General features: G+C 42.5%; 1 protein-coding gene across 2 annotated transcripts in view; it reads left to right on the forward strand.

Moving 5' to 3' along the window:
- The window catches only part of LOC132825693 (LIM/homeobox protein LMX-1.2), a 196777-nt gene extending 179965 nt beyond the window's left edge, over positions 1–16812 (forward strand). Inside the window, exons 4-8 of one of the 2 annotated variants that reach the window (XM_060841082.1) lie at positions 581–759; positions 1992–2069; positions 3047–3144; positions 3801–3964; positions 16655–16812. In XM_060841082.1, the coding sequence (XP_060697065.1) occupies positions 581–759; positions 1992–2069; positions 3047–3144; positions 3801–3964; positions 16655–16812 (677 nt within the window). The remainder of the gene's footprint in view (positions 1–580; positions 760–1991; positions 2070–3046; positions 3145–3800; positions 3965–16654) is intronic. The other variant, XM_060841083.1, reaches the window with a different exon arrangement.
- Positions 16813–17271: the final 459 nt, after the last annotated feature.

Genomic DNA, 17271 nt, shown 5'->3' on the forward strand with positions numbered 1-17271 from the left:
TACTGGATATGCTTCCATGTGTCAGATTTTATCCTCACTAAATACCAGACATATTTTCTAACAAATCAGAAATAGGAATTGCTCTCAAAAGTTCACCTTTGTTCCCAAGCCAAAGGGCATGCAGGGTATGCGGCAGTGACTTTGCGATGCTGGAACAGTTCACTCAGGAAACACAACTCTAAACTTACACAGATGGATATATTCACTGGCCAACAGAAAAACATTTTATGTTAGAATTTAACTACAACAATAATGTTTGATCCTATATGTGGCCTTTGTGTATTTGATTTTCACAGTTAAGTGTTTGCATTAATACAAAGTGCTCATTCCAATCTGTCACCTTATGCCTAACTTCTCCTGTGGTAGTATCCCTATCTTTTGAGGTGGGAGACTAGCATTCAAGTCCCACATGGTCCAGATGTGTGTACAATGTTTCTGAACAGGTTGATTAGAAAATATTTGAAACCAAAGTTCTCTTTTCTTAAAAGACTGCTGTATCTTTTCAAATCATTAAATGAGCATAGAATTACCCGTGGATAAAGAGTGATAATGAATTGCGTTGCATTTGATACATTCACAGTGAAGAGTGATGATGAAGATCTTGACATTAAGCCAAATAAAGTTCAGGGAATTCAGGGAAAGGCTTGTGAAGACACCAAGGATCAGAGACGACCAAAGCGTCCTCGGACAATTCTTACAACACAGCAAAGGAGAGCATTTAAAGCGTCATTTGAAGTTTCTTCCAAACCATGCAGAAAGGTAAAGGTTTTCTCTTATTGTTAAGTACATCTACTTAAGCTATTTGAGTTTTCACGCAAGTACAAAAATAAATCAGTGCTAAAGGCTTTTAAACTCTTACTGCTCCTCCAACCCAGCTTTAACATCTGGTGGGTGTTACGTGAGCAGAGTAGAAGGGGGGAAGCCAAACTGTCCAATATTTGACTGAGTGATGCCTGGGAAATAAGCACTCCTGGCTTTCTGCATAAGCTGTGTTGGTCTTCCATCTTAAGCTGGTGCAAAGCACCAGCTTTCTGTTTATGTGGGAGCTGAATTTCCCATGGGAGGAGATTACTGCCTGAGATCAGAAATAATGAGCCCTAGAAATTTGCTGTGGGTTTGAGACTGATCTCTGGGTGAGGTGCTGTTTTTGTGTCTATTGTCTTTGGTGGATGAGGTTGATAGTGGGAGTGGAATGGATCTAGGGAAGAGGAAAATCAGGACCGGGAGGCCACAACTTCTTTCCAGGGTTTGAAGGATTAGTGAACAAAAGATATAAATTGAGCTCATTTTTCTGGTTCTCATCTGGCTCTGGTTCCTCTTGGACCAGGTTGACTTGGTGATGAAGCCTCAGGGGCCTTCCTGTGTAGGCCTGAGTTAAAAATGCACGTGTGATTGGAGACCAGCTTTCCTGTTTTGAAAAGGACCCTACTGCCTTGTTGATGAGTGTTCCTTGACTGTTTAAAACTGCAAACTACAGAAAGGCAGTGGGGTCAATAGGGAATGGTAAGTCACTGCAACCATTTTAATTGACTCCCTCTAGACCTCTCAATTTCCGCCAAGTGAGGCAGAGGTTGAAATGGATCTGTTTTATTTTTCAAAGCTTTTAACTATTACAAATGCATATGAAATAGGAGCAGAAGTAAGCTACTAAAAGCAAACAGCTTTGGGTTCTGGAAATCTAAAATAAAGACAGAAAGTGCCGTGGAAATTCAGTGGGTCTGACAGCATCTGTGGAGAGAGAAACAGTCAATGTTTCGAGTCCAGTGATCCTTCTCCGAAACTCTTTGGCCTCAGCATCCCACTCTGCCTTTTTATAACATCATGTACTGCTCTCCTATCCTGATTCTAAATCCATGTCTTATCCACACATCCCCTGATTTACTTGCTGTCTGTCATCTATGCAAAATGGTTTGCTTTTGATTTTAACTATTGGTACTTAACTCCTTCTGTTTATGTAATAAAGTCAACATGCAAATGATTTTTCTGAACAGGTCAGAGAGACACTCGCAGCAGAAACGGGGCTCAGTGTCAGAGTAGTTCAAGTGTGGTTCCAGAATCAAAGAGCCAAGGTAATTTTTTTGTCACAGATCAGTCAACTTTGAAATCATTTTGCTTAACATAATGTTTACAATATGACTTCCCGTGCAGTGGGGCACAGTGATTAAGTAATCATTGACTACTCAATAATTGACTAGTGGGCAAGGAACTCAGAGATTGGGAGTCCAAAGCTCATCACTCCAACACAACAAGTTGTGAAATTGAAGTCGGTAATTTGCAGGATAACAACCAATGGTAATCATGAAAGTGACCAGATTGCCTGTTACCTGGCTCAGTCACTCATGCCTTTCAATCAACTTACCATCTGCATCTGATTTGTCTTTACATTGACTCCAAATCTTAACCTGGTGCCAACTCAATTGTGAATTAGCTATAAACAGCAAGAGATCCATTGTAATAACTAGAGATGGTCAAAAAACACCACCTTACCACATGTTGATACAGCAGGAGGAGCCACAAATAACACAAAGCATTGTAAATGCAGAGCTTAGATTTGACAGATAGTAGTGTTAGATTTGAGATAGGCAGGTACAAACTGCACGGTTGGAATAAAATACATAATTCATTTTCCTTGAACTAGCTTTTTGTTGTTATGTTCTAATTAATGTAGATCAAAACACTAAATTGCATTTTTTAAAACTTAATTAGAGAGAAATATTCTTGTTTGGTGGGTGATTTGGGCAACTAAATCGTAGTTTTAAGGATGCCCTTCCACTCATAATAGCTAAAGTTACAAGAGTGTGATTTTATCATATGTAGTGCTATTCCATTCACAAAGTGATTTCCATTTTGCAACAACCTTTTCTTTTCAATTGTACTTTACTTCTCCAACATGAAGAACAATGTCACTACCTGCTAAAATACTGTATGTTCTCAGGATGTCTTTGTTTTGTTATTAGTTGAAGTTTGGAGATGTCATTCAGTGTACATGCTTTAAAACTCCTCTTACGTCACCTGAGCTCAAAGTGATTTCTTTGTGATTTTTAAGATGAAAAAGTTGGCCCGAAGACAACAGCAGCAACAAGAACAACAGAACGGTCAGCGGCTTGGACAAGGTAGCCATCTGAGAATGGGGCTGGTGGGGGGATGGAAAGGACAGAAATAAAAGCCTGCTCAGGAACTGTTCTGAAAGTAGTAGGTGGCTGCTGATACTTCTGTAATAAAGACTTCAAAGTAACCTAGTTTTAAATTGCATTGCCATTGAAATCAATGTGTGTAAACACAACACATTGTTTTAAAAAAAGTCACTATAAATATTAAGTGTAAAACTCCAGTTGTCGAAATCCATCAATACAGTGCCACAGTTTAGAACAAAAAGAATATTTCCCAGTGATGTTACCCCAACCATCGCACAGTCACTTCTGCAGTTTAATTTCCTTTTAAAATTAAAACCTGCATCTAGGTTTTATCATTTTAATTTAGATTACTTATCTAGCCTGTGGTATAAACAGAGCCCATAATGAACAGCCATAGGATACAATTGATATCCAACTTATGAGGATGACTCACTATTATGGTTCTTGTGAATTATTAGACCAGGCAAGGAATCTGCTGTGGCTCCTTGTCACTGTGTTCGCTCCCATAATTTATTGTAATTCATGTCGCATTTCCATGGAAGATTAAAATGCTTTATTCAGACAGAAAGCTGGTTCCTTTCTAACAAAGAAACAACTAGAACTAGCTTTTATTTTCTGAAGGCAGAAAAGCGAGGCAAATTTCTGATTGATCTTCATTTCAATAACAGAAGTTATGTCAAGTAGAATGGATGGGATGATAAATTCGTACGCACCAGTTGCACCTCCACAGCAGCAACTTGTGTCCATGGACCAAAATGGCTACAACTCTGATCCATTTCAACAAGGACTCACTCCACCTCAAATGCCAGGGGACCACATGAATCCATATGGTAGGTGGCTGCTTGTATTCGGTTACTTTGTCAACTTGCAATTTCATTTCCTGCAGCAGTTTCACTTTATACTTGTTCAGGCCACCAAGCCAGAAGGATTGACTAGGCTTGGGCTCTTTTCTCCAGAGAACAGAAAATCAAGAGCTCTTTCAATTTAGAAAAGGGTGGACATACAGAAGGTGTCTCCACTTCTGAAGGAAACCAAAACAAGATCCACGAATAAAAGATAATCACTAATAATACCAAGATGTTTGAAATATACAGCATGGATAAAATTAAGGAGAAGATAACAGATACATGAGGGAACAATAGAAAGATACACTGATAGGGTTAGACAAAGGTAATAAAGTGAAAGGAGGGTTGTGCAGAACATAAACACTGGTACAACTCTTTTTTTTAATTCATCCATGGGAGGTGGGCATCACTGGCCCATATATCTGTTGCTCTTGTCCTTCTAGATTCTAGTTAGGAGTTTGGAAGGTGCTATGTAAGGGGGCATGTAGAGTTGTGGCAGTGTGTCTTGTCAATGGTACTGAATGGTACACATTATTGCCGCTGTGCATTTATGGTGGAGGGAATGAATGCTGAATGTGTTGATGGGGTGCCAGTCAAGTGGGCTGCTTTGGCCTGGATGGCGTTGACCGTATTTTGTTGATTGCTATCCAGGCAACTGAAAGAACATCCTTCACAACTCTGACCATAAGGCATAAGACCATAAGACAGAGGAACAAAATTAAGCCATCTGGTGCCTAGAATCTTCTCCTCTATTCAATTATGGCTGACAAGTTTCTCAGCCCCATTATCTTGCCTTCAGTCTGTAACCATTGATCCTCTTACTAATCAAGAGCGTATCTATCTCTGTTTTAAATGCTGTCAGTGATTTGGCCTCCACAACCTTCTGCAGCAATGAGTTCCACAGATTCATTACCCTTTGGCTGAAGAAATTCCTTCTTATCTCAGTTGTAAAGGGTTGTTCTTTCATTCTGAAGCTCTTGGGTCCTAGTCTCTCCTTCAATGATCTCCATGTCTATTTTATCCATGCCTCTCAGTATTTTGTAAATGTACATGGAGATAATCCCCCATCCTTCAAAAGTCAAATGAGTACAGATCCAGAATCCTCAATCACTCCTCATACAACAAGCCCTTCATCCAGGGTCATTCTTGTAAAACTCCTCTGGAACCCCTCCATTGCCAGCACACCCTTCATTAGATATGGGGCCCAAACTGCTCAGAATATTCCAAATATGATCCAACCAGAGAGTTATGCAGCTTCAGTAGTATAGCTCTGCTCTTGTATTCTAGCCCTCTCAAAATGAATGCTAACATTGCATGTGCCTTCCTAACTGCTAACTGAATTTGCATGTTAACCTTAAGAGAATCCTGAACTAGGACATCCAAGCCCCTTTGTGCTTCACATTTCTGAAGCCATTCCCTATTTAGAAATAGTCTATACCTCTATTCTTACCAAAATACATAAACTGACACTTTCCCACATTTTAATCCATCTGCCACTTCTTTACCCAATCTCCTAGCCTGTCCAAATCCTTCTGCAGCATCTCTACTTCTTTAGCACTAGCTGTCCCTCCCATCTATCTTTGTTGCAAACGTAGCAACAATACCCTCAGTTCCTTCATCCAGGTCGTTGATATATGACAAGAATAAACGTGGTATCAACACTGACCACTGCAGAACTCTACTAGTCACCAGCTGCCATGCTGAAAAAGACCCCTTTAGCCCTACTCACTGCTTCTGCCGGGCAGCTAATCTTCTATCCATACCGGTGTCTCACCCCTAACACCATGGACTTTTTTCTTATTTAGCAGCCTCCTGTCAAAGGCTTTCTGGAAATCCAAATAAATTAGCCCACTAGCTTTCCTTTCTCTAACTTGCTTATTATCCCCTAAAAGAATTTGAACAAATTTGTCATGCTTGATAAAGCCGTACTGACTCAGCTTTATTTTACCATGCTCTTCCAAGTACTCTGCAATCTCATCCTTAATAATGGAATCTTACCAACAACCAAGGTCAGCCTAACTGGTCGATAATTTCCTGTCTTTTGCCTCCCTCCTTTCTAAAACAGGCATGTTACATTGGCCATTTCTCTGGGATCCTCCCTGACTCCAGTGATTCCTGAAAGATCAGAACCAATGCCTTCACAGTCTCTTTAGCCATGTCCTTTAGAATTCTGGGGTGTAGTCCATCTGGTCTGAGTGATGTATCCACCTTCACACCTTTCAGCTTCACCTGCAATTTCTCCTAAGTGGTGCCGCCTACACTAACCTCTGCTACACCCCCCCCCCCTCCAGCACTGTCCTGAAGGCTTGATGTGCCTTCCACCATGAAGACTGATACAAAGTACGCATTCAGTTTTTCTGCAATTTCCTTGATGTCCATTAAAACTTCTCGAGCCTCATTTTCCAAATCCACTGTTGCCTCTCTCTTACCATTTATATATCTAAAAAATCTCTTGCAATATTCTTTTATATTACTAGCTAGCTTACTCTCATATTTCATCTTCTCTCCCATTATTGCTCTTTTTGTTGTCCTCTGCTGTTTTTTAAAGGCTTCCCAATCGTCTGGCTTCCCATGAATCTTCACCACATGATATGCTTTCTCTTCTGCTTTCATGCTGTCCCTGATTTCCCTTGTCAGCCATGGTTTCCGTCTTCCTCCATGGAATGAATTTCTGCTGTGCCTCCCAAATTACCCCTAGAAGCCCCTGCTATTGCTGCTCCATAGTCTTCCCTGCTTGGCTCTCCTTCCAATCAACTCTGGCCAGCTCCTCCCTGATGTCTTTGTCGTTACTTTTACTCAATTTTAATATCTTGCCTTGAGATATTAAATGGACGTGCTTTGAGGAGTTGGGAGGTGATTTCATGATGCAGAATTCCCAGCTTCTGCCCTTGTAGCCATGTATTTGTATGGCTGATACAATTCAGTTTCTGGTCAATGGTAACCCCTAGGATATAGAGAGTGTAGGACTTCAGTGATGATAATGTGGGATGGTTCAATTCTGTCTTGTTGGAGATGGTCATTTCATGACACTGTGTGGTGGGAGCATTATCAGCCCAGGTCTGGATATTGTCCAGCTCTAGCTGTGTTTGGACCTGGAATGCTTCAGTGTCAGATGAGTTGCGAATGATGCTGAACATTGTGTAGCCATCAGTGAACTCGAATTTATGGTGGAGGGAAGGTCATTGATGAAGCAAATAAAGTTGATTTAGCCTAGGATATGATCCTGAGGAACTCCTACAGAGCTGTCCTGGGCCTGAGATGGCTGACCTTTATCATCCATAACCACCTATTTTTGTTCGATGTATGACTCTAAACAATGGAGAATTTTCCTCTGATTTGCATTAACTTCCGTTTTGCTGGGCCTATTTGATTGAACATTCAGTCAAATGGATCTTGATGTTCAGTGCAGCCACCTTTACTTCTACTCTTGAGTTCATTTTCTTTTGTCAGTGTTGGACCAAAGTTGTAATGAGTCAAGCCGAATGGGCCTGGCAGAATCCAAACTGAGTATCGTTGGGCAGGTCATTGTTGAGCACATGTTACTTGGTACCACTGTCGATGACACCTTTCTTCACTTCACTAAATATTTAGAGTGGACTGATGGGCCAAGTTGGATTTGCTTGTTTTTCAGCTTTTTGTTCACAGACATACCTGAGCAATTTTCCATGTTGCTAGCTAAATGTCAGTGTTGTGGCTGTACTGAAACAGCTTGGCTAGGGTTCAAGGTTCGTTCTGAAGACAAATCTTCCATAATACTGCCAGAATGTTTTCAGGGCCTATAGCTTTTGCAGTGTCCAGGGCCTTCAAATCATTTCTTGTGGTGTGAATTCAAATTGGCTGAGGGTATTTGTGATTATGGTGAACTCAGGTTCATCCACGCTGCATTTCTGGATGCAAAAGACTGCAAATGCTTCAGTCTTGTTTTTTCCAATGATGTGTTGGATTCCCTCAGCTTTGAGGACGTGGATATTTGTGGAGACCCCACCTTGTTCAGTGAGTTGTTTAACTCTCCACCTCCATTCCCAACTGATGTAGCAGGATTACAAATCATCAATATGATCAGATTGTTGTGGCATCTTTTAGCCCAGGCTATCACATGTTACTTGTGTTGCTTAACACGGGAGTTGTCCTGAGTTTTAGCTTCACCAGGTTGACACCTCACTTTTAGATATTCCTGGTGCTGCTCCAGGCATGGCACACCTGCCCTGTACATTGGACCACTGTTGACCTCCTGGCTTGATGGGAATTTTAGATTGGGAGATATGTGAGGCCATGAGGATGCAGATTTTAAGTGGATACAATTCTGCTGCCGTTGATGACCCACTGCACCTCACAAATGTCCAGTCTTGAGCTGCTAGATCAAGATCTATCATGTTCAGTGGTGTGGCACAACTTAGTGGAGAGTATTTCAGGACTTTGATTTCACAAAGTGGTCACTCCCACCTATACAGTTATGGACAAATGCATCTGCTACAGGTAGATTGTTGGAGTAGAGATCAATATGTTTCTCCCACCACCTTTCGCAGAGGTGGCCTGTCAGATATGTCCTTTAAGACTCAGCCAACTTGGTCAGTAGTGGTGCTTCAAGCCACACTTGGTGATGGGTTCTTCACCCAGAGTCCATTCTGTGTCCTTGCCACCTTCATTGCATTATCCGATTGGTGTTCAACATGGCACAGTGTTGATTTACCAGCTGAAGGATGGCAGTATGGAGTCATCAGCAAGAGATTTTCCTACTCATAGAATCATAGAATCCCTACAGGGCAGAAAGAGGACCATCAATTCTGCACTGTCCCTCCGAGAAACATTCCACCCAGACCCAGACCCCTATCCTATCCCAGTTACCATGGCCAATCCACCTCGCCTGCATATCTTTGGACTGTGGAAGGAACCTGGAGCACCTGGCAGAAACCCATACAGATACAATGAGAATGTGCAAACTCCACACAGACAATCCCCCAAGGCTGGAATCGTGCCTGAACCCTGGCGCTGTGAGGCAGCAGTGCTAACCACTGAGCTACCATGCCAGCTCCATGTTGACCGGATGCCGTAAGACTTCATGGGGTCAAAGACAATGTTGAGGACTCCCAGGGCAAGTCCCTTCTGACTGGATTGCACTGTGCTGCCACTTCTGCTGGGTGAGTCCTGTTGGAGAGATGTCACATATCCAGGGAGTATGTCAGCACTGTCTGGGAAATTATGCTATAATCAGGATTCCCTTGCATATGAGTCAACTTTTCCAATTTAGGTAAAGTCTCCAGTTGTTCCTAAGGGGTCTTTCCAGGGCTACGTATTCCATTGTTATTTCAAGTCCTTTGCTCAATGTTGGGTAGGCCACTGGTTTTGTTCCCATTATCAGACTTTGTAGCCAGTGGCACTGAGGATGCCAGATTTTCTCCCCGAAATGACATTTCCGCACTAAAATTTCATCGAATGTACCGTCCAAGAGCATAGATATATTAGTCTTTGCATTCCCTGCCTTTCAGAATCTTTTATATTTGGAAATTCATCAAGTTCTGATTTTACAAAAGCATTATTTCCTCACAAAATAAGAAGATAAAAGTGACTGCCCTTGATGTCAAGGTAACATTGGACTGTGTGAAATGTCAAACAAACTCTAGTAAACCTGGTGTTTTACTGGGAATTCAGGGAGGACATCTCTCCACTTGTTGGGGTCATGTTGAACCCGGGGAAGATAATTGTGGTTTGTGGAGGCCAATCATCTCAACCCCAGGATATCATTACGGGGACTCCTCAGGGCAGGGCCCAAATCATTTACGTCTTTAACTGATTCCCCATTGATTTTTCTTCCATCAATGAACAGAATGCTGATGATATGGATGATGATGAGATTATATGAACGTGATGATTATTAATGATTGCAGAATGTCCAGTTGTATTTACAGTTCCCAGGTGATGAAGCAGTCTGTGCCCATATTCAGATCTTAGCTGATATACGATTCATCAAAGAGGTGTGAGGCATTAGAGAGTCTAACATCTTTCCTTGACAATCAATTTAATTATCAGTTACTGGAAGTATCCACTGTCAATGTCTTTTGACTTTTTGTCTTTTGGGCCAGCCAAATAAATACTGTAGCTTCGACAATGGGCCAGAAACTAGGTATTCTGTATCAGATAACTCACCTGCTCAGTCCCCAAAGCCACTAAATCATCAGCAAGGCATATGTCAGGTCTGTGATGGAATATCCTTCACATATCTGGATGAGTATAGCTGCTTCAATAACACTCAAAAAGCTTGACAACACTCAGGAGAATGTAGTCCTCTTGATTGGCATCCTGCCACCAAATTCACTCCCTTCATTATCAGCATAGAGTGGCAATGGCACGTAGCTTCCACAAGGTGCATTGTGGCAACTCATCACAGGGCAGCAGCACATATATTGGAACACAACCACCTACAAATTGCCTTCGATCCAGATACCATCTTGACTTGGAAATGATCGGTGACACTGAAAGAATTGTCATGCAGGATGCAGAAACTCCTTCCCTGATAACACTGTCCATGTAGCTATACCATATGTACTGCTGTGGTTTAAGAAAGCAGACCACTTTCTCAAGGACAGCTAGGGATAGGCAATAGTTGAAAATGTGTTGCTGGAAAAGCGCAGCAGGTCAGGCAGCATCCAAGGAGCAGGAGAATCGACATTTCGGGCATGAGCCCTTCTTCAGGAAACAGGAGCCTTCCTGAAAAAGGGCTCATGCCCGAAACGTCGATTCTCCTGCCCCTTGGATGCTGCTTGACCTGCTGCGATTTTCCAGCAACACATTTTCAGCTCTGATCTCGAGCATCTGCAGTCCGCACTTTCTCCCATAGGCAATAGTTGCTGATTTAGCAGTGAGATCCAAATCCCATAATCCCAAGATCATCCAAAGTGGAAGAGGAGCATTTGGGAAGACATTGAGCACATGAGACTTGCCGTTGGGAAAAAGCTAAAGCCAGGCAAATTCAGAGAATGGACCATGCTGCCACACCAATGCCCCATCCATTCCTTCCCATGACTACCTTCTGCCCCAAATATGACATAGTCTCTGGTATCTGCATCAGTCTGTACACCCACCAATGAATCATAGAATCCCTTAAGCATGGAAACAGGCCCTTCTGCCCACCAAGTCCACACCAACCTTCCGAGAGTAACCCGCCCAGGCTCATTCCCCTGCCCTATTACCCTGTATTTACCCCTGACAAATGCACCTAACCTACACATCCCTGAACACTGGTCAATTTTAGTATGGCCAATTCACCTAACCTGTACATCTTTGGATTATGGGGGGAAACCCACGCAGTCAAGGGAAATAATATACAAACTCCACACAGACAATCACCCGAGGCTGGAATTGAACCCAGGTTCCTGGTGCTGTGAGGCAGCAGTGCTAACCACTGAGCCATCATGTTTCCCAGCTAGCGTCCTCCCTGGCAGGGAATTGAACCATGGTCTTCCATGTGACGGGCGGGGATACGAACCACTATATTACCAGTGATTTGCCCTCAGAGTGGAAGAGAGTCATCCTCGTCTGAGAGAGACTGCCAATGAATGAATGAGACCAGAATTTAGTGTTGATGATGGAAATGACAGTCATGGACTAGGAAATGAATGACAACTCTCTCCTGTGGTCAAAGGGACCCAGGACATCTCATTCATAACGACCGAAAACTTGTTGCAGCAAGGGAAGCTGTCCTTATCAAAGATGTTCATCGACCCCAAGAGGTGCTGGTCAGTCAGAGATTGGTCAGCTCAGCAACATCCCGGCCTCCACTGTGCTCCGTGGCAATGAATTCCACAGGACCATCACTCTCTGGCCGAAGAAATGTCTCCTCATTTCCATTCTAAATCGACCCCCTCTAATTCTAAGGCTGTGTCCACAGGTCCTAGTATCCCTGCTCATGGAAACAAATTCCCAGCATCCACCCTTTCTAAGCCATGCATTATCTTGTAAGTTTCTCCTTCCTGAGGTGTGGGACCCAGAATTGGACACAGTATTCTAAATGGGACCTAACCAGAGCTTTATAAAATCTCAATAGCACGTCACTGCTTTTATATTCCAACCCTCTTGAGATAAATGATAACATTACATTTGCTTTCTTAACCATGGACTCAACCTGCAAGTTAACCTTTAGAGTATCCTGGACTAGCACTCCCAGATCCCTTTGTACTTCAGCTTTATCATTTTCTCACCATTTAGAAAGTAGTCCATGCTCTATTCTTTTTTCCAAAGTGCAAGACCTTGAATTTACTCACATTGAATTTCATCAGCCATTTCTTGGACCACTCTCCTAAACTATCTAAATCTTTTGGCAGCCTCCCCACCTCCTCAGTGCTACCTGCCTGTCTGCCCGACTTTGTACCATCAGGGAACTTTGCCAGAATGTCCCCAGTCCCTTCATCTAGATCATTGATATATAAAGTGAACAGCTGCAGCCCCGACACTGGACCTTGCGGGACGCCACTTGTCACTAGCTGCCATCCCAAAAAAAAGCCTTTTATTCCAACTCTCTGCCTTCTATCAGACAGCCAATCCTCAATCCATGCCAGTAGCTCACCTTGAACACCATGGGCCCTCACCTTGCTCAGCAGCCTCCCATGAGGCACCTTATCAAAAGTCTTTGGAAGACTAGGTAGATAACATCCATCGGGTTTCCTGGTCTAACTTGGGGATGGAGTGGACACTATAAAGGCAGACAGCACCATTGCCAGTGAGGCAAATGCAGCAAGGACCCCTCCTCTTGCCAAAGAGTGTATGAACAGAAGGACTGCCCACCAGCCTGTTACCTCTTCCTGGCCTAAAATCCACTGGGAGGTTGCCAGTGTTGGCTTGGCAGTCTCTGGTTGTGACATTGCAGGTAAATCATAGAATCTCTTATAGTGCAGATAGAGGGTATTCAACCCATTGAATCTGCAACGACCCTCCAAAGAGCATCCCATACAGACCCAATCCCCATAACCAGCATTTACCACGGCTCATCTATCAAGCCTAAACATATTTGTCCTGTGGGAGGAAACCAGAGCAACTGGCAGAAACCCACGCAGATACTGGGAGAATGTGCAAACTCCACACAGACAGTCACCCAAGGTTGAAATCAAACCTGGGTTCCTGACACTGTGAGGCAGCAGTGCTAACCACTGAGCCACCAAGCCACCATTTGATATGTGAAGAAGCTCTTAATTGGCTGCCTAAGTGGCTCACTTGGGCTCTGGATGGAGTGACTGTCTGTGACCTATCCCCACAGCTGGCAAAATGGCATGGCAGTGGAAAGATGACATTTGCCATTCCATCCCCCATGCCCATCACCATTTTATTTCCTGAAGGCTGGTAAAACAAAACCCATAATTTCCTCACTATTCCCACTGAGGATTAGTAAGAGATATTCACAAGGAATTCTGAAACTTTATTTTGTTATGTCATTGTAATTCAGATATGAATAGTAACTATGGGTATCCCTGACCCAAATCTAGATTAAACATGATCTGGCTTATGCCTATTAGATTTCTTCCACCCTATAAGCGTCAGTTCCTAATTGCATTTTTTAGTCGATGACCTGAATTTCTCAGTTACTCAGAATGACATTTTTATTCCATGTAGAAGTAAGCTAGCAATAAAATTCTAGGCTTTGGCAGTATTTTGTATCCAGTGGATAGATGTACATTTTGACGTAAGCTTGCTTAGATTTTACATTCGGCTTATTTTCCATTGTATTCTTGCACATGTTTCTTCCTGGATTTAATTCCTTTTTGGAAAGTTGCACTGTTGATTTTATTTTTGTTTTTTCAGTTTCAGTTGGCATTCCCGTGGCTATCCTTGATGAGCCATTGAAGTGAAACAATTGAAATTCAATGTCACTTTAATGTAGAGCCCTCCACGCTCTCCCTCTTCCCTCCCAATCCCTGCAAATGTCATTGTACCACTACTGTTCCCAGATAATTGTGGAAAGTCTCTTGTGTCAAAGAAAAACGTTGAATAAAACTGACCATAGACCTCATTAGAACTGAGAGAAGTGGAAAATTGAGTCCATTTCTCTTTTACTTTCATACACTCAAAGAGAGTGGTGAAAGGAGGGTCATTGTGACTGCACACACTTTCTGAAACAGTTATCAATGAGTACCACTCTGTTGCTTTCTCTCCATGGCCCTGCAAATTCTACAAATATCCAACGCCCTTTCTAAGTGACCATTGAATCTTTTCCCACCACTCTTTCAGCTAGTGAACCCAAATCCAAACAACTCATTGGGTTTGTAAAAAAGAATCCTTACATCATTAGAGCGTGACTTTAAAATTGTGTCTTCTGGTTACTGATCTTCTTATCAGTAAAAACAGTTTCTCCCCATCACAGGGCCCAGGACAAGGGGGTGAGGGAGAGTTTATCATAGCCCAATAACTGGGGCCTGGGACTCTTGGAAGCCTATCGTGTTTGGGTCAGGGGCCTGAGGTGTGGCTGCGGAGCCCAGGCCAGGAGCAGCACCAGAGCTTGTGATTTTTGCTCCTGCCTAATCTGCCACTAACTCTGTGGGCTGGATTTTACAGTCTTTTGGCCAGAGTGAGAGAGGCAGAACAGGAAATGGAGAGTTCCACTCACTCCCCCACCCTGCCATCTCGGCCCGTCCAATCAAACAGCAGATGGTCAGTCAGCGCCTGTCTGCCGGCAGGGAGGCCTACCTGAGCAGCAGAACCATTCCTAATCTCGGCCGGACTGAGAGGCTAGGAAGCTGGTCACAGCTGCAAGTCTAAAAGCCCCCTCCTCTCAGAAACCTTTTGTTTTTATTGAAGGCTCATGAGAGCTCAAATTATTTTTAAAGCAAACATACAGGTGCTGTCACCTTCAGTGGCAGAATCTGCTGTTACTTGGCTGTGGTGCTTGTGACATGTCTTTTCTTCTGCTTCCGAGCCCCTTGTCACAATGGGAGGTGATAGCCTAGTGGTATTATCGCTGGACTTTTAATCCAGAGACCCAGATAATGTTGCCATGGCATATAGTGGGATCTGAATTCAACAAAAATCTGGAATTAAGACTCTAATGATGACCATGGATCCATTGTTGATTGTTGGGAAAAAAGCCCATCTGGTTCACTAATGTCCTTTACAGAAGGAAACTCGTCCTTACTTGGTCTGGCATATGTGTGACTCCAGAGTGTGGTGCTGGAAAAGCACAGCAGGTCAGGCAGCATCTGAGGATCAGGGGAATTGACATTTCGAGCATAAGCCCTTCATTAAGAATGAGGCTTAATTCTCCTGGTCCTCAAATGCTGCCTGACCTGCTGTGCTTTTCCAGCACCACAATCTCGTCTCCCATCTCAAGCATCTGCAATCCTCACTTTCTCCTCCATGTGACTCCAGACCCGAGCAATGTGGTTGACTCTTAACTGCTCTCAGGGCAATTGGGGATTGGCAATAAATTCTGGCCTAGCCAATGATGCCTCATCTCATGAATAATTTTTTTAAAAAGCTGCTGTAAAGTCACTCTCAGACTCTCTCATGTTGAATGTCCAACAAATGCAGCAGGCACAGAATAATCTGAGACAATTGGGTTGTTAACAAACTCATTAGTCTTTTCAAAATGGTGGCCAGGTTATCAATTTCTGTTCCTGCTTGCCCTCACTAGTTTTAGACACTGGCCTAATGATGCTGAGCAAACATCATCACTTCCTCACGTTCACATGAGGGGATGAGCAGGAGTTGTAACTCCTCATTTACAGTTGTATTAAATCTTCCCTTCTCCTTCCCTGCTCTGTAGAGAACAATCCCAGCTGCTCAAGTGAAATCTTGATTCCCTCATCTCTGATAATGACAGAGAAACATGGACCTAGTTGAAAGCCAGGTTCAGCTGCATGCCATAAGCAAGGGCATTACAATTGTTGGAATCAGAAATTACTGGAAATACTCAGCAAGTATAGAGAGAAAGAAAAACAGAATTAATGTTTCAGGTCACGACCAATCTCTGGTTAGTCTCTGTTACATTGTGACAGAACTCCGATTAGGAAAGCCTCTTCTCTATGACCTACTTGGAATTTGAAGCTTAATTTCTCCTCCTTTCCAGCACAGTAGTGAGGAAAAGTATTGCTATATTTGAATATGTTAATACCACAAATAGGGGAAGATTCCCTCTGTGCCATTAAATCCAAAGCAACCCTTTTGTTATGAACATATTTGCAGATTCCTTCTGCTTAACATGCAAATATGTTCTTTGCAAAAGGATTGCATTGGATTCAGTGGTATAGACGGAATCTTGCCTTTTGAATAGGTGTTGTTCTGCATACCTTCTCTCAATGTAGTTTAAAAAATGGTAACATTTGGTCTCAAGTGGAATCATGACATTAATAAGTGTGATGTCAATGTGTACCAGTGCAAAAAGGAAATACTGTTTTCTGGAAGTAGTAGTCTAATAATGTACCCACACATTTGAAAAAGAGCTCTCTTCAAGAATGTATAATTCTATGCTCCTCCATATGCCTACACTGACACAGTTGAAATATCCCTGTATTTCTTTTTTCTCATTTTCATACATTATTTATTATTTATCAATTGCTTTTTGGATTTCTGTATTTTATGAGCATCCAAGGACCACAAAGAAGTCATGAAGCCTCATTAAAAATGAAAATTCATCATAGCACCCTTTAAGTGATTTAATACTGTCAATTAAGTGCTTTCATTTTGTGATTCCAGGAAATGACTCCCTCTTCCACGATATCGACAGCGACACCTCCCTCACCAGCTTGAGCGACTGTTTTCTCGCCTCTTCAGAAGTTAACCCCATGCAAGCTAGAGTGGGAAATCCTATCGACAGGCTGTATTCCATGCAGAACTCATATTTTGCTTCGTGAAAGCAGCAGGACTTTCGAAGAAATTTGATGTATTATGGTGACTTTAAATCGGGGGGGAGGGGGGTCAGGGAAGAATGGAAAAACTAAATAAAGAAAACTGTACAGCCATATATTACCTTATTCTTGCCTCATAATGAACTTATCCACTATTTCCCATGTGGCCGAGAAACTGACAGCAAGAAGATAATGAAAGTGACACACAAAAAGACAAATTCAATAGAATTCAAATCAGCACATCAATGAAAGCACCGGGACATAGAGACTGCAGCTGCATTCCATTGTTTCAATGTTTTTATACAAATACTCCAGAACTTATTGTTCTTAAGCATATACATCAACATTTGGGGATCTCATCTCAGCCTCTTCCCTGCCATTCTCTGTTTATTACTTGTTTTGGTAACAACTGGATCTCAAAAATATTTTACATGACCAATTCTCCATACGCTCAATGTAAAAGAG

Source organism: Hemiscyllium ocellatum, chromosome 21 (genome assembly GCF_020745735.1).
Source record: "Hemiscyllium ocellatum isolate sHemOce1 chromosome 21, sHemOce1.pat.X.cur, whole genome shotgun sequence".
NCBI lineage: Eukaryota > Metazoa > Chordata > Chondrichthyes > Orectolobiformes > Hemiscylliidae > Hemiscyllium > Hemiscyllium ocellatum.